This window comes from Microcaecilia unicolor, chromosome 3 (assembly GCF_901765095.1).
Source record: "Microcaecilia unicolor chromosome 3, aMicUni1.1, whole genome shotgun sequence".
Taxonomy (NCBI): Eukaryota; Metazoa; Chordata; class Amphibia; order Gymnophiona; family Siphonopidae; genus Microcaecilia; species Microcaecilia unicolor.
In genome coordinates, this window is record NC_044033.1 from 389,176,021 (window position 1) to 389,194,397 (window position 18,377).

General features: G+C 43.2%; 1 protein-coding gene across 5 annotated transcripts in view; it reads right to left on the minus strand.

Annotated features, from left to right (window-relative positions):
* Positions 1-18,377, minus strand: part of NCOA1 (nuclear receptor coactivator 1) — a 660,387-nt gene that overhangs the window by 207,841 nt on the left and 434,169 nt on the right. For all 5 annotated transcript variants that reach the window (XM_030198687.1, XM_030198689.1, XM_030198688.1 and 2 more), the window contains one exon: positions 8,295-8,478. In XM_030198687.1, the coding sequence (XP_030054547.1) occupies positions 8,295-8,478 (184 nt within the window). The remainder of the gene's footprint in view (positions 1-8,294; positions 8,479-18,377) is intronic.

Here is an 18,377-nt window from a genome sequence, read left to right on the forward strand (position 1 = left end):
GCCACCAGGAGCCGTACCATATCAGCATACCAAGGGTGCCGTGGTTAATTCAGAGCTACCAGAATGACTCAACCCTGGTGACGAGCGATCCAAAATAAACTCGGCCGCAGAGAGGCTACGGAGGAAACACTATTGAAGAACGTCTTCCAGCTAAGGAACCAAATGAACAACCAGCCCTGTCAAATTGCCCTCTCTCCGGTGAAAGAAGGCATCTGGGCGTCCAGCCGGGACACCATCAGATCTACCTCCAGAGCTCTCTACCTGAGATCAAACTGGAGATGCACTGGTGCGGAATAACCATTCTGCCAAGACCAGAAGATGGCAGAAAAGAGAACTCACCGTAGGAAAAGCCTGCAAAGTGGTTCGCATAGAAACGGAACACGAGGTCCTCTGCCCACTCCATGCGGGTGACACGCCCTGATGGCCACAGTCTGACTCCGAGTATCACTCTGTCGAAGAAGCAGCCACCGCCTCATCTTCTCCGACGGCACAAGCACTGCCTAGCCGGAACACAGGAGAAGCAAGAGCTGTAGATGTCTATGAGCACCGTCCACGGCACTACCTCCAAAGTGTCCACCATAGAGCCCAAGACATGAATGCATAGCCAGGCCCGAGGACTCAGCACCCTGAGCAGACTGTGCACCGAAGTCTGAACCTAGATCCTCCAATCCTCGATCAAGAAAGAAATCGTACCACAGCTGTCTGGAATGGGATGAGATGGCTCATTTGAAGGGTGACCACCCAGCCCAAGGATTCCGAGAAGACCCAGGAAGACAGACTCTCGAATCTAGTCTAGAGCAAGGTGCACTCTGATGCTGTCTTTGCGGAGAATGCCGCAAAACTCCCAAACCTAGGAAAAGGTGAATGGAGCCATGGCCATGCCAAAAGGCAAAGCCTGGAACTGAACATGAGGGCCCAGAACGACCAAACAGAGAAACCGCAGATGAGGGGGCCAATGAGAAAAGCGAAGAAACGCTTCCTAAGGGAGAAGTGCAGGGAAGAATGTTAAAATAAAGTAGCTCTGAATATAGCTAACTGTCCAATATAAAGCAAAAGTGCAATAGAAGCCTTAGCGACACTGCAACAAACAGCCAGCTAGAGTAGAGGTGCCACAGATACAGTGGAAGCTGGTGCTGGTATGCAATAGTTTGATCAGTGTCAGAGAGAAAAACTAGAAGTGCACAGCTGCTGTGGGAAACCACCATAGCTAACCCTTTGGCACTGTAGCATAGTGTAAACTGTCCCAGCTATGCAAAGAACTGCTTGGCAAGGCAAGCAATATGAGAAAGGGAAGTAAAATATGCTCCATAGAAAAGGAGTTGAGGGCCATAGCTTCTAATATGATGCACACACCAGCCTTAAACCTGTGACCTTCAGGCTGAAAGCCAACCATCTTCCAGACAAATAAAACTATTTTGCTTAAACTACTGCACCTGGAGAAAATGCCCCCATGACAGCACTGAGGTTCTATGGTTACCATGGAGACCAGAACACTAGCCCCAGAAAATAACAATATGTAACATTTCCCACAGAAATGTGGAGCCAAAGACACTAAGCCTAGAAAGTTCCTTATAAAGGTGCAGAAACAAAAGAAAACCTACAGCAGCTGGTATTCCGATTTCTCAGGCAGTCTCCCAGACAAGTAGAAACCAGACAGGCCCAACCCGAGACAATGAGGCCTATTGCCCTCAAAGAACACACTTCGGCAAACATGGCTTTCCAGCTTATGTGATTCTTGCTGCCTCTGTGCAGAAAGGGACTCCCTCTGAAAAGAGGAAAACAGGAGAACAATGGACCCCACTGCTGAGCTGGAGAGTAAACATCCTCTCTTTGAGGCAAGGTCCATCAGAAGAGACTGACATAGGGAACAAGCCAGAAAACTCCAAAGGCTGAACTAAAAAGGAACTGTCAATTCCAATACCAGACTTCAGTAACATATAGGCATATAGAGCAGCAGAATGAGCTGGGGGGGTGGGGGAGGTCAGAAGCCCCCTGTCCCAGAGAAGACCCCAGAGTGGCTGACATGCATCCCGAAAAAAAAACAAGGCGCATCGCAGGGCCATCAGATTCCTTCTGGAAAACTTACCATCTAGAATCCATCTGCCTGAGATGGGTTTAAATTAAGGGTCCCAGAGCAGAGGAGATCCTGCTCAGAAGATACAGAAACAGCTTAAAGTAGTTCTGTTCTTCCCTTGGATCTCCTTGCATAGTGGGGGCAGTTTGAGAAGAATTTGTGCCACTGCCTCAGCTACATGCAAACAGTTTCTGACAACAGTGATTTTGGTAAAGGACACCAAAGGCTGAAGAAAATAAAGCGGAATCTTCTGTACCAGCAGTCTCTAATTGAACACAATGTCCTTTAGGAGAAGCCGTCCCACCTCCCACTCACATCGAGGCCGCAGGGCAGGAAAGGATCAGAGCCGATATCAGGAGAAAAGAGAGGGCCATGCCGGCAAAAAGGTGTGCGTTCCCATTTTAGCGTGGGAAAAGGCTGCTCGGAGAAGGTGAACTTCAACGCTTCCCTCCCCTCGAACACACCACCACACAGAGTTTCGCTGCGGAGCGCCTGCTGCCGCAGCGGAAACAGCTTTCAAACGCCAGCGTCGCCCACACTAAAGCACGGTACCCTCGTGCCGAAGAGAGAAAGGCAGGGACTCGCCGAACAGCAGGTGTCTCCGGAGGAGAAACAGAGTCCCACTGACCCACTCAAACGAATAAAACCTTTCTTCCTGAGGAAAATATTCTGCAGCCTGGTACAATCAATGGTGCTATGTCACCTAGACTACTGCAATGCAATCTATGCCAGATGTAAAGAACAAATTATGAAGAAACTTCAAACTGCCCAAAACACCGCAGCCAGACTCATATTTGGAGAAGCGCGATACGAAAGCGCCAAACCTCTATGTGAAAAACTGCATTGGCTCCCAATCAAAGAACGAATCGTGTTCAAAATCTGCACCCTGGTTCACAAAATTATTCACGGCAAAGCCCCGATCTACATGGCAGAACTCATAGATTTACCAACCAGAAACACACACAGATCAGCACACACATTCTTAAATCTCCACTACCCAATCTGCAAAGGAATAAAACAGAAATCAACATATGCATCCAGCTTCTCCTATATAAGCACACAAATATGGAATGCACTACCAAACACCACGAAAACAACGCATGACCTAACAACCTTCTGGAAATCATTAAAGACCTATCTGTTCAAGAAAGCTTACCACAACAATCCAATCTAAAGACCCAGAATGATAGCAGATAAGGGTGAAGTGGGCCATCGAGTCAGCCCCTCCTCCGTAGCCATCAACTCCTCCTTTTCCTACATCCTTTTGTCCATATAGCTTAGCATTTTTGCCTGTTAAATACTGAAAGATATATACATATTTCTTTATAGAGGGCCAATACTGAAGGAATGCGTGATTTGCACCATGCTCACTATCTGAAGGTAATGCTGTTTTAGAAGCCTAAGACTAGAGTTATACTTTTGGCAGAATGTCATAGAAGTCTGCAAAGGTGCCAAGTGATTCAAAGTTAAAGCAAAATCAATTCCACAAGAAATTTGGGAGTAAAGTGGGAGATAGACAAATTTTCTGGCACAGTAGAGATACCTTTGGTTAAGAAATCAACATTCAAGTCACAAATGTTTCATTGCGGTCTAGAATAACTGGAAGATGGAAGCTGTTTTGACAGAATTAGAAGATAAAGATAATTAAATAATGATCCGTCCTGGCTAAATAAAAAAGACCCTCTTGGGTGCCGCATATATAGCTGGAAACAATCCATGGGGGTTAAAGATTCCTCTGGCTTGAAAATGACAGCAACCCCACTTCTCTACATGACATATATTTCTTTTTCAAACAAGAGTAATTATGATAGCTATTTACCTGCTTGCTTTCTCCTATTTCCTCTTTCACAATGTATATCTTTTAGTCCCTAACTCTGCTAAACTTCTCTCTCATTCTTTCAAATCCCATCTCTCAGGCTCTTCTCATCTATTCTTCAGCTACCAAGCCATCTCCTACTGATGAGAGAAGGAGGGGTGCGATAAGGAAAGAGACCATGGGTATATTATTATTATTACAATTTTTATAGCGCACAGATATATGCAGCGCTGTTTAAACACACATGGGGTAATTTCATATAAAGGTGACTATGTTAAAAAGGCCTAGTGGTTAGGGTGGTGGACTTTGGTCCTGGGGAACTGAGGAACTGAGTTCGATTCCCACTTCAGGCACAGGCAGCTCCTTGTGACTCTGGGCAAGTCACTTAACCCTCCATTGCCCCATGTAAACCGCATTGAGCCTGCCATGAGTGGGAAAGCGCAGGGTACAAATGTACCAAAAATAAAAATAAAATAAATGCTCTCATAAAAATGTACACTTGCTCCGAAAAATGTGTATTTGGTGTGTGAGTCTCTAACTGGTATATGCATATTTTAAGCACATTCAACTCAGCTCTGCTGTTGACCCATCCAAACTAAAGCCATTGGGAACGCCTATGCACCATCTTGTCGGAGTATTCAGCCACACAATTTTATAAGAGCTATTTCATACATGTTAAATATGCTGTACCCCTTTAAAAAGTTTTATAAAATCACCCCCATAGAGGATAATCCCTACTCCTTGCTGTTTACCATCTAGTTAGAATAGACAAGATACAGACTGAATAATGAATAAGAGTCTCTGAGTTAGGACATGAAAACTATGACTGATCAGAGTTAATGTAGGTGGGAATATACTGAAGAGAAAGCAGCTTCTGAATGGCAATTACATTTAAGGTCTGGAAATGTTTCAAAGAGAATTCTGGTTATGGATATTACTGATAGCCAGCCTTTTTCCTGCTTACTAACAGTAGGTATAAAATATCAGTTTTAGTTTTAAGAGTTCAGTATGAGGCCATAAAAATAATAGTAATAATCAAGTGGTTTGTAGGTAGCATCATTTAAGGAAGAGTAATAGCTATAACTGAATAAAGTTTTAAGGAGTCACCACTAACCTAAATAGTGAATTAGATAAACTAAACCTTTGCTTCAAGAACAATCTATAAAAGAAAAGCTGGAAAAGAACTGGGTAGGTTGGCTTCCAAACATGTCAAATGGTGTACATCTTTAATTTTATTTACTTGTGTTCTTTTTTTCTTTGTTGAAAGTTTAAGAATGTGTAGTATCAAAACCTTTGCCACACAAGCGATCAACAGGTTTGCCAAATCCCACTGCAAACTGGGCACATGCCCTAACTACCTAATAAAATCAGCCCCTCAATGCTTCATAGCAGACCTCACATCACACCTAAACTACATGCTACAACATGGACTCTTTCCTAAGGACAAAGGCAATATACTACTCACCCCAATACCTAAAGATCCAAAGAAAAAAGTAAATTAAATCACCAACCTTCACCTGGTAGCATCCATCCCACTGGTAGTCAAACTGTTGGAAAGCATGGTAACAAAGCAACTTACCGACTACTTAAACAAATTCTCAACCACGAATCACAATCAGGATTTTGCTCCAACCACAGCACGGAAACAGTAATAATCACACTCCTAACCAAATTCAAACAAGAAATTGCAACAAGCAAAAGTGTACTCCGACTACAATTCGACATGTCTATTGCGTTTGATATGGTAAACCATAAAAATATTACTAAACATTCTAGAGTACTTCGGGTTCGGGGGAATGGTCTTTAGCTGGATCCAGGGATTCCTTACCACAAGAACTTACCAAGTGATATCAAACTCGAATATTTCATCACCATGGAAACCAGAATGTGGAGTACCCCAAGGCTCACCACTATCGCCGACCCTCTTTAACCTAATGATGACCCCACTAGCCAAATCCCTATCCATACAAGGCCTCAACCCCTACATCTACGCTGACGATTTCACAATATACATCCCATTCAAACACGATCTAACAGAAATCGCAAACAAAGTCGAACTCAGCCTGCAAATCATGAACTCATGGGCAGATGCATTTCAATTAAAACAACGCTGAAAAAACACACTGTCTCATCATATCATCACAATACAACACGTACAAACCCACCAGTATAAACACCCCAGATTACACTCTTCCTGTCTCAGACAGCCTGAAAATTCTAGGAGTCACCATCGATCAAAACCATACCCTAGAAAGCCAAGGAAAAATTACAACAAAGAAAATGTTCCACTCAATGTGGAAACTCAAACTACTACTACAAATCATTTCTATAGTGCTACCAGTCGTACGCAGCACTTCACAATTGAAACTCAAATGAGTAAAACCTTTCTTCCCGAGGAAAATATTCCGCAGCCTGGTACAATCAATGGTGCTAAGTCACCTAGACTACTGCAATGCAATCTATGCCGGATATAAAGAACAAATTATGAAGAAACTTCAAACTGCCCAAAACACCGCAGCCAGACTCATATTTGGAAAAACGCGATATGAAAGCGCCAAACCTGTGGCTCAAAATCAAAGAACGAATTGCGTTCAAAATCTGCACCCTGGTTCACAAAATTATTCACGGCAAAGCCCCGATCTACATGGCAGACCTCATAGACTTACCAACCAGAAACATAAAACAGGTCAACACACACATTCCTAAATGTTCACTACCCAACCTGCAAAGGAATAAAATACAAATCAACATATGCATCCAGCTTCTCCTATGTAAGCACACAAATATGGAATGCACTACCAAACACCACGAAAACAACGCATGACCTAACAACCTTCCGGAAATCATTAAAGACCTATCTGTTCAAGAAAGCCTACCACAACGATCCAACCTAAACACCCGAACCCTGCAACACAACAAAACTTGTACCAGAAAAAGACACTTAATTCTTCCTCCTCAACTACCTAAGACACTCTGTTACTCTTGAACTTCAACGCAACTACCACTATGTAATTCTGACACCGGGATTGGCACTTGCCATCATGGTACTATGTAAGCCACATTAAGCCTGCAAATAGGTGGGAAAATGTGGGATACAAATGCAACAAATAAATAAATAAACTGGGTACTTGGTGTCCTACTTGTGAGAACAGGCAAGAAAAGCAAACATGGTCTTCTTGATTGTATACAACTTGTTAGGGTCAAGTGCCATCTTGAGGCTATCACTTGACAATACCAAAATCTTGGAGGTCTCAGTCTGTGTTGAAAGTTAAATTTTGTAGCACCATCTTAACATCTACTTAGAATTCTAAATGCACTGAAGACTTTAGACCAGGGGTTGGCAACCTATAGCATGTGCCATAATGTGGGACACCAAGAGGTATTGTGTGGCACGCATAGCTAGTTTAACTGGTGGGAATGTTCAAGCTTCGCCAACTGAATATGTTCTCTGCCTGAGCTCCCTGTGTCACAGGAGCATCAGGGAAGTCAATGACATGATTCCAGCTGGTAATGCTAGACCCACAAGCACGCTCAGTTCATGAGCTCAGCATGTGTGGGTAGGTCCTGCCGTCAACCAGCTAGAAGCATGATACCGACTTCCCCAGTGCTCAGATGGCACAGGGGGCTCGGCCATCCCCACCAGCCAAGGTATTAATTTTAATGCAGTGATGGCTGTAGGGGGCAGAGAAGAAATGTGTGGTGGCATGTGATTGGTTCATTGTAAATAAATCTGGAAAAAAGTGGCATGCAATGTACAACGGGATGTTACCCCCCCTGCTTTAGACTTTTAACAGAAAGAACAAAGTGGCATGCAATATACAATGGGATGTTACCCCCTGCTTTAGACTTTTAACAGAAAGAACAAAGTATCATAGAAGTTACTTAACCTAGTATGATAGTAAACAGCAGCAGATAAAGACCAGTGTGGCCATGGGGTAATGTGGTTAGGGTTGTAACTGTAACTCTGTGTATGTTACCACCCATGTGTTTTTATTTAAAAAGTGCTATGCTCACTCAACTTTTGCTTTGAGCAGAAATTCTCTGTACTTGAATTTCATCATTGTGCTATTTAAAAGCAAAAAAAAAAAAAAAAAAAAGGAGTGCATCTACACTTTTTACACATTTTGCTTGTCCCCTTCATGTGTACCAGATCAGCTTGTTTCGAGGAACCATTTGTTTTTCTATAAAGGGATCACTTATCTATTTTTCAAAATCAGACTCGCTGAGTTCTGCTGCTCTCACAGGAATGCAAAAGATTAAGCTTCATTAATAAATACTGATCAATAGACTTACTAAAACCTAATGTAACAACAAATGAGAATTAAAAAATCTCATATATCTGAGAGTGTTCTCATTTTGTTAACAGTATAAACAATAGACTAAATATATTTCTCTAGTACATACTGTTAAGTGTTGTGGGTGTGCTTGCCACGGCGCTTGACTGGAGAGATGCTGCCAAAATCTCTGGTTTCACAGTTACAACAGGCACACTGTTATCCATTCTCTCTGATCCACATAAAACAGACATTTGTGTGGCTTTCTGAAGTGATGGTAACATATGATCAAGTTGGTCAAGCTCGGCTGAAAACTGGAAAATGAAGAGGAAGATGAAAAAAATTAACTATACTCTAGAAACAGAAATTCCAAGACATTTATGAACTGAACAAGAACATTTTATCTGTTATAGCAAAGACCCACAAAATGATTGCAGAAGACCAAAATAATACAAAAACACATATATTATGCAACAAGAGTGGAGAATTTCAAACACAGACCCAACTTGACTACAGCAACTTCACAAGTATTTGAGAGGGAAAGGCTACTTATTTTAGTTCCTGAAGCAACTGTGTGGTGAAACTTGGCCAAGTCGGGATCTGTGTTCAAAACCCTTCACTCTTATTGCATAATAAAGGTGTTTTTGTATTATTCTGAACTTCTACAATCTTTTTGTGGTCTGCTTAAAATATTCTTAGGTCTGGATTTTGCAGTCTGCCTGACCACTTGTTTTTTGGAACCACAACATGGAAATGGACAAGGATTAATGTATGATATTGATGTATCTTACTGATGTTCATACTGATGTATGAACAAATGTATGATACATTTGTTCATTTGGTACAGAGAAAGCCATTCCATTCTCAAGATCACTGATTTGGATATTTAGATTTAATTATTCTCACCTTTCCAAATATGAACATAAGGCAAGTTACAATCATGTATTTAAATTTCAATCTTGTCCTGCTCAGTGGGCATACAATCTAAATCACAGAGGCTATGGAAGGTGAAGCGAGTTGTCCAAGACCATAAGTAGCACCAGTGGGAGAAACAGAATTTGAACCCTCATTTTCCTGGTTCTCTGCCTGCTGCTGACCTAACCACTAGGTTATCCCTCCCACTTGTTTACTACTCAGAGTAAGATGTAACCCAAGGCAAGTGTGTGTAGAATGTGCCGAATATTGGTTTTAATTCTAAGCAAAGATTTTAAATGCCGATCAGAGGACAGACTCAGACCACTTTTACTCTATTAAATGAGTTCCTTGAAAATTTTTTAAAAGGACAACATACTGAGAAAAAATTGTTAACAAAAAAACAAACAAAAACAAAATCTTTTTTTGGTCTTATGACAGTAGGATCCTAGCTTCTATTGTACCATCGGCCTAAAATTCCTGGAATGAGCTTCTTCTTTGCACTAACAACTCTACAACAGTGTTGGAAATTAATCAACAGAGTTTTAAAAAAATTGCATGGTTTCCAAAATCAGAGCCTCCCACTGTAATTAGTATTCATTACAGTAACATTTCTTTAATTTCTGTAGCAATCCACCTTTAGATTACATGACTGAACTGTTGTGAAATGGAAAGGACTATGGGGAATGGGTTGGCAGATTGTGAGGAAACTCAAATTAAAGGCTCCTTTTACAAAGCGGCACTACCAATTAGCATGCGCTGAATGTGAAGAAGCGCTAGGAGCTTTTTATTCTTCTGCCACGTTCTTTCAAACTGACAAACCTGCTGCTTCAAAGCTGCCAACTCCCATGATACCAACGAGTATACTTGTTAGAGGAGAGCCTCCCCTCCAAGTTCCCCACCTGCCATTACTATCACACCACAAAGGGTACAGGACTGTACACTAAGTGGCAACAATATCAAAATGCTTACTAACCAAACACACTATGAATTAATTTATGGCATCTACATACGCAATTTCTGTTTAATTTTTAAAGACAACAAGGCATCATATATGGCTCTAAAATAAACTACTGGATCTCCTACAGCACACAGTTATTCTAGATCCAAAGCTCTCCAATTTGTCTTAATCATTTGTATCCAATGTCTTATTTTATTTTTTACCTGAAAATGCACTTCCACAACAAACTTTAAAAAAAAAAAAAAAAGACAACAAAACAGCGACCAGTTCACGTACCAGAGAATGCAGATTACAGCATTCTAGAGACTTGATCAACACACTGACAGACCCTCATCAAATACAGACAGTGCCATAGCGAGGGCAGCTGACACCCGGGGCAGGTCACTGCTGCGCACCCCCCCCCCCCCCGGGTGCAGCACGGCGCACCCTCCCCCCTCCGAAGCGCACCCCCCCCCCCCCCGGAGCGTGTACTTACATAGGAAAGCAGCGAGGGACGGGCGGGAGGGCATGTCGCTGGGAGCTGCGTCGGCTCCACTGGTTCCCTGCTCTCTCTGCCCCGGAACAGGAAGTAACCTGTTCCAAGGCAGAGAGAGCAGGGAACCAACGGAGCCAACACCCCCCCCCCCCCCCCCCCCCCAGTGGCGTGCACCCGGGGCGGACCGCCCCACCCCCTTCCTACACCACTGAATACAGAACAAGGGATCACAAATAAGAAAGAAAAATATTTAGACAAAAATTGAGCTGGGAACCCCAAGAAGATAAGCATGTACAACAACACTGGAGAAAGAAAAACAGAAATGCATTTCCTTTTCTACTAAACTCAATACAAAGACATTTACTAAGCACATTTCCCAAAGCTAACATATTCCTTTTAAAGCATTCAAAATAAAATTATTTTTTCTACCTTTATGGTCTGGACATTTTATTTTCCTTTCTTTCTTTCTTTTTTTTTTGTAAGTGCAAGTTATTTATTATCTTTCAAAACACTTTGTTAAAATTGCAAACTAGTCCAGTGCACTGTTCAGCAAAACCACCATTGAGCTCAAGTTCAAATCAACTATTAAAGTACCATCTTTGCCCTCCATCTTTCCAGAAGGGATTGACAGGACTAGATTTAGCCCATACTACGCTAATCATTCTGCCAAACATTTCTGGAGCTGTCTTACTGGCTGAGGCATCATGAACATTTTTCGATCTGAACAGTGCTTTCCAAAGGAAGACCATAATATATTAGTCTAAAACTAGTCCTTAAGCTCAAAATCAAACTAATTTTACAAACACTTATTTCACAAGAATTTCTTCATGTAATAACTGTTATCACAAATTCACTTTGAAAATAACTGTCCAAGTCTCCTTCTATAACTTACATACTATTAAGAATTTTTTTTCCTTAAAAGCCAAAAAAGTATCCAAAATAACAGCTGAATTGGCATCAAACACCATTTAAAGCTGCTGAGATATAAAATTGTAAATGCACTTTACAGAGCAGGGGTACTGAGTGCTTTTTTTATTTTTCTATCATGTTGGTTCTGATTTCTCTTTTCTGCTTTCCTGTCTGCCGTCTGATAACTCTCCTTCAATTGGCTGCTGTTCATTTGTCTTTCTCCTCTCTCCTGTCTATTCCCTCACTACACCTGCCATATTGATCGTTCCTTTTCAGCTCTTTCCTCTTTTTATTTTTCTGATCTCTAAAAAGTTTCTATGAGAAGTCATTTACATTTCAAATAGCAAAATTTTGGAATACTCTCCCGGTTAAAACTGGATTATGTTCATCTCATATTTATTTTCATAAATTGTTTAAATCATACCTGTTTTCAAGGTTTTTATTATGATATTGCAGCAATTTTCATTGCTGAATGTTATCAATATTATTGCAATTCTGGACTTATGCGTCCTTTTCTTGCATTGCTAACCCACTCTGAACCTAATATTAGGGATAGAGAGGGCTATAAGTACCCTTCATCATACCCTGATATGACATTTACATGAGTAATTGAAGTCTTGTGCAATGGATCCTTTAAAACTTATGCACATAACACGCTCAAAAAAGATAGTAGACCAAAAACCGGTACACCAGCCATTTAAGTGTCTACTCAGTAGTGAACCTGTAACTTTTGCGGCACTTCCTATATAAAATGAATACCGCACACTCTGTCTTTTGAACACCAAGTGTCTCAGGTGGTGGTGTGATATTGCGGCATCATATAAAGCTACCTTGGAAAATATACCAATCAAGATGGTGTACAAGTAAAACCACAATATAAACAACTAAATACATCACAAAATCACATAAGACAAAATCATACGGGAAAATCTGGGAAACAGAAAAGCTTGCAGGCTTGCTTTAACCCAAAATACTGAGGTTTCTTTTATCAAGTTATCCGGCAATTTATTCCAGTTTACTGAAACCCTCAAAGTGTTTTCCTCCAGAGATCTTTTCTCATATCTCTTTACTAAGGTACAGTAGAAGACTTTTATGAGAAGACCAAAGTAGGGGTTCTGGAACATAATGCAATAGCTACAACTACGACATTTTAGGGGCTTCATTATGTGGAAATTTAAATGTTATCATCAATAGTTTAAAAATAATCTGCTCCTTCAAGGCTCAACAAATCTCAGGTGCCAGGTCACCATGAGGCATATTTTCAAAGCACTTTGGGAGGCTAAGTTCCATAGGTTTCTATGGAACTTTGGGAGGCTAAGTGCTTTGAAAATGAGCTTGCATGTCACCTAGAAATTGCACCCTGGCACCTGAGATCTCTTGCTTCCAAATTTTTGTTACCTATTTTTGTGCTGCCTCAGAAAATATTTGCTACCAGCCCACAGTGGTTCAAGCTCACTGTTCCAAACGTAAGCAACACTGTACAGGAAGCTTGGGTACTCTCATGGTTTCAAGCCTCATGGGACCTGAAACCTCAAGAGTAAATGAACTTCCTGTACTGCGTAGCTCAAGCTTGCAACAGTGAGCTGAACTGCTGCAGGTAAGTAGGAAAATAGCAAGCTGCCCAATGACAAGGTGCGAAAGAGAGATTACATGAAGGCCGCAGAGGGTCAGTTATGAGAGAGACTGCAGGAAGGCTGGGGGGGGGGGGGGGTGTTATGAGAGAGATTGCATGAAGGCTGAGGGAGGGGTGTTATGAGAGAGATTGCATGAAGGCTGAGGGAGGGGTGTTATGAGAGAGAAACTGCATAAAGGCTGGGAGGGGATAGTGAGTTATGAGAGAGAATGCATGAAGGGTGGGGAGGGGTAGTGAGTTATGAGAGATGAAGGTTGGAGAGGGGGGATATGAAAGAGAGGTGAGGACCCATGTCATGACGATATGTGAAATAGAGGCCTTTACCTCTTTGCTTCACCTATCAGGTGGGTAATGTCACAATGCTAACAATGTGCTTCTAGTTTTTGGCTGTGATGTGCAAGTGGTACCTTTAAGGGACTATTTTATTAAGGTTTCAGTCATGTTTCTAAAGAAGCTGCTTCTGATCACACACACACACTTAATATACACACGTTAACTTTATTGTGAACAACTTTGGGTGTGGGGTTGAGGAAAAACGAAAGAGGTTTCAACCGCTAGCTCAACATGTAATACATTACAATAATTTAACACACTTCCTACCGCCTGCTGCACAATGGAATGGAATGCACCATCCTACAAATTCGAGCACAATTTCTGCACCAAATTCAATCTGAAACACAATGGTTATAAAACTTGATACCTACCCCATTGTCTTCTCTCCCAACACTTTGAATGGATCTACTTGTGGCAAAATAGCATTACCAAATACTACTTAAAGCGTTAACGACACCCAGTCAATGGCTCCAAAACAAGGATAGCAAATTTGGAAACTGACAGTCAATACTCAACATTATACATACAATCTGAGAGTGTCTCCTGTTGCACTCCCCTATCACCGAACACTGGTAGTAAAAGCTGTGTCGTCAGTTTAAGCATAAAAAGAGATAATCCACAGTTTCTCACCAAAGCTTTCAAAGGAGACAGAGATATTAAAGGGGACAGAGGAGAACCCTATGGAACATCCCAGTTCAACTCTTTCTTCTGAGACCAATTTCCATTGAATGTAAACCTGTCAATTTTCCATGTCCATGAAGCTTTCCAAACTCATAGCAGCAACTCAAGACATTCTGAAATAGTCACTGAAACATCAAAACTCCCAACAAAGCCCCCCCCCTTGCTTTGCCCAGTTTGTATTCTCTTTCTATTGAAATTATATGTGCTACCCCCATAATGAGTCATCATTAAAAAAAAAGCCAATAACCTTAAAGTAGGCTTTTGTTCCAATAAAAATAAGAACATTGGATAGTTCACCATATCGAGACTTTCAGGATCTGAAATATGTCTGTGTAAAATTCTGTATCACAACCAAATAAGTCTGCCTTCCTGTTACCCTTCCTCTCCCCCTTAATTTCACCTTTATTTAGAAATACAACGGCATCGGCATCCAACAGAATTTTCATACTGTCAGTTGTGGTTTTGTCTAGGTTCCAGACACAAACAGCCCTGTCCCAGAGAGCGAAGATACTTAGCTGTAGCAGGTATTCTCCGAGGACAGCAGGCTGACTGTTTTCACACGTGGGTCGACTTCCGCGTCAGCCCAGGAACTGGTATTTTCCCATAGCAAAAACAAAAAGCTTTACTAGAGTCTTCTAGCGCGCATGCGCGGACTGACTTCCTGCACGCTGTGCGAGCACGTACCTCAGTTAAGTCTAAAAGCATAAACAAATAACTCCGAGGGGAGGTGGGTGAGAATAATCAGCCTGCTGTCCTCGGAGAACACCTGCTACAGGTAAGCATCTTCGCTTTCTCCGAGGGCAAACAGGCTGAATTATTCTCACCCGTGGGGTATCCCTAGCATCCAGGCCCACCCAAAATAATAAACATTAGTCAATTGGGCCTCGCAACGGCACAGACATAACATAGGTTGACCTGGAACTATATACAGCTAGCTGAGAGTGCAGCCTGGAACAGAATGGGCCTGGGGGGGGGGGGGGGGGGGGGGGGTGGAGCTGGATTCTAAACAGATTCTGCAGTACCAACTGCCCAAACCGACTGTCACGCCAGGTATCCTGCTCAAGACAGTAATGTCAAGTGAAAGTGTGGACTGAAGACCACATTGCAGCTTTGCAAATCTCTTCAATGGAGGCTGACTTTAAGTGAGCCACCGACGCAGCCATGGCTCTGACATTATGAGCTGTGACATGGCCCTCCAGAGTCAGCCCAGCTTGGGCATAAGTGAAGGAAATGCAATCTGCTAGCCCATTGGAGATTGCGCGTTTTCCGATGGCGACTCCCCTCCTGTTGGGACCAAAAGCAACAAACAACTAGGCGGACTGTCTGAAGGGCTTCGTCCACTCCACGTAAAAGGCAATGCTTTCTTGCAGTCCAAGGTGTGCAAGCTGCTTTTGCCAGGGTGGGTATGAGGATGGGGAAAAAATGTTGGCATGAAAATCAACTGGTTCAGATGGAATTCCGACACCACCTTCAGCAGGAACTTAGGATGCGTGTGGAGGACTACTCTATTGTGATGAAACTTAGTATAAGGTGTATCCACTATTAAGGCCTGAAGCTCACTGACCCTACGAGCTGAAGTAACAGCCACCAAGAAAATGACCTTTCAGGTCAAATACTTCAGATGGCAGAAATTCAGTGGCTCAAAAGGAGATTTCATCAGCTGGGTGAGAACAATGCTGAGATCCCATGACATTGGTGGAGGTTTGAAAGGGGGCTTTGACAAAAGCAAACCTCTCATGAAGCGAACAGCTAAAGGCTGTCCAGAGATAGGCTTACCCTCTACACGCCAATGATTTGCACTAATTGCACTGAGCTGAACTCTTATGGAGTTGGTCTTGAGACCAGACTCTGACAAGTGTAGAAGGTATTCAAGCAGGGCCTGTGTAGGACAAGAGAGAGGATCTAGGGCCTTGCTGTCACACCAGACGGCAAACCTCCTCCATTTGAAAGAATAGCACACCTCTTCATGGAATCTTTCCTGGAAGCAAGCAAGACTCAGGACACACCCTCTGAAAGACCCAAGGAGGCGAATTCTAAGTTCTCAACATCCAGGCCATGAGAGCCAGAGACTGGAGGCTGGGATGTAGAAGCGATCCTTTGTTCTGTGATGAGGGTTGGAAAACACTCCAATCTCCACGGTTTCTTAGAGGACAACTCCAATAGTAGAGGGAACCAAATCTGACATGGTCAGTAGGGCGCAATCAGGATCATGGTTCTGCGGTCTTGCTTGAATTTCAACAAAATCTTCCCCACTAGAGGTATGGGAGGATATGCATAAAGAAGGCCCGTTCCCCAATGTAGGAGAAAGGCAACTGACGCTAGTCTGTTGTGGGCCTGAATCCAGGAACAGAACTTATGAACCATGTGATTGATTTGAGTGGCAAAGAGATCCACCAAGGGGGTGTCCCACGCTCGGAAGATCTTGCGGGCCATGCTCATATTCAGTGACCACTCACGAGGTTACATTACCCTGCTCAGCTTGTCGGCCAGACTGTTTTTTTACACCTGCCAGATAAGTGGCCTGGAGAAACATGCCATGATCGCGTGGCCAAAGCCACATCTGGACAGCTTTCTGACACAGAGGGCGAGATCCGGTGCCCCCCCCCCCCCCCCCTTGTTGGTGCAGTACATTGCAACCTGATTGTCTGTTTGAATGAAGATGATTTGGTTGGACAGTTGATCTTTGAAAGCCTTCATAGCGTTCCAAATCACTCGCAGTTCCAGGAGGTTGATCTGAAGACCTGTTTCCTGGTAGGACCAGGCTCCCTGAGTGTGAAGCCCATCTACATGAGCTCCCCATCCCAGGAGAGATGCATCCGTCGTCAGCACTTTTTGTGGCTGAGGAATTTGGCATGATCATCCCATGGTCAAATTGGATTGGACTGTCCACCACTGAAGTGAATTCTGAAAGTCAGTGGACAGTTGGATCACATCCTCCAGATTCCCTACAACTTGATACCACTAGGAAGCTAGGGTCCATTGACCTAATCTCATATATAGACTTGCCATGGGTGTTACATGAACTGTGGAGGCCAAATGCCCCAAAAGTCTCAAATCTGCCGAGCTGAGACCTGCTGAAAAGCTCGAACTGTGGACACCAGGGATAGGAGGTTGTCTGCCCTTGTCTTGGGGAGCTAAGCCCGAGCTGTCTTCGTGTCCAGTAGTGCTCCAATGAACTCCAATTTCTGAACAGGAATGAGAGGGGACTTGGTGTAATTTATCACGAACCCTAGTAGCTCTAGCACCTGAATAGTCATCTGATGGACTCCAAGATGCTCTTTACCAGCCAATCGTCGAGATAAAGAAACACGTGCATTCCCAGTCTGCGTAGCAACGCTGTGACTACTGTCAGACACTTTGTAAACACTCTAGGTGCAGATGCCAGGCCAAAAGGCAGTGCACAGTACTGAAAGTGCTGAGTTCCCAGTCGAAATCGAAGATACTTCATGTGAGCTGGAAGTATCGAGATGTGTGTGTAAGCATCCTTTAAGTCCAGAGAGCATTGCCAATTGTTCCCTTGAATCATGGGAATAAGGGCGCCAAGGGAAACCATCCTGAATTTTTCTCGAAGTAGGAATTTGTTCAGGGCCCTCAGGTCTAGGATGGGATGCATCCCCCCTGTTTTCTTTTGCACAAGGAAGTACCTGAAATAGAATTCCAGCCCTTCTTCCCCTGGTGGAACGGGGTTTGACCGCATGGGCCTTTAGAAGGGCAGAGAGTTCCGCTGCAAGTACTTGCTTGTGCTGGGAGCTGTATGAATGAACTCCCAGTGGACAATTTGGAGGTTTGGATTCCAGATTGAGAGCATATCTTAACCGGACTATTTGAAGAACCCACCAGTTGGAGGTTACGAGAGGCTACCTTTTGTGAAAAAAGATTAACCTCCCTCCAACAGGAGGTCGTCCGGCATGGACACTTTTACTGAGGTTATGCTTAACTGGAGCCCCTTTTGCTGGGGAGCAGCAGGGACCTTAGGTGCACGCTGCTGACAAGGACGAGCACGCTGGGGCTGAGCCTGACTAGACTGGCGAGACGCCTGAGTGTACCTACACCTAAAATAGGAATAGGGAGCACTCCACGCCCCCCCCCCCCCGCCAAAAAAAAAAAAAAAACCTCCTATTTGAGGAGGTTGTACCAGAAGGCACCCGGCAGGAGAGAGAAGCCATAGCATCATTGTGCTTCTTGATCTGATCAACAACATATTTCATCTTCTCTCTAAAAAGGAGGAGTGGCCTAGTGGTTAGGGTGGTGGACTTTGGTCCTGGGGAACTGAGTTTGATTCCCACTTCAGGCACAGGCAGCTCCTTGT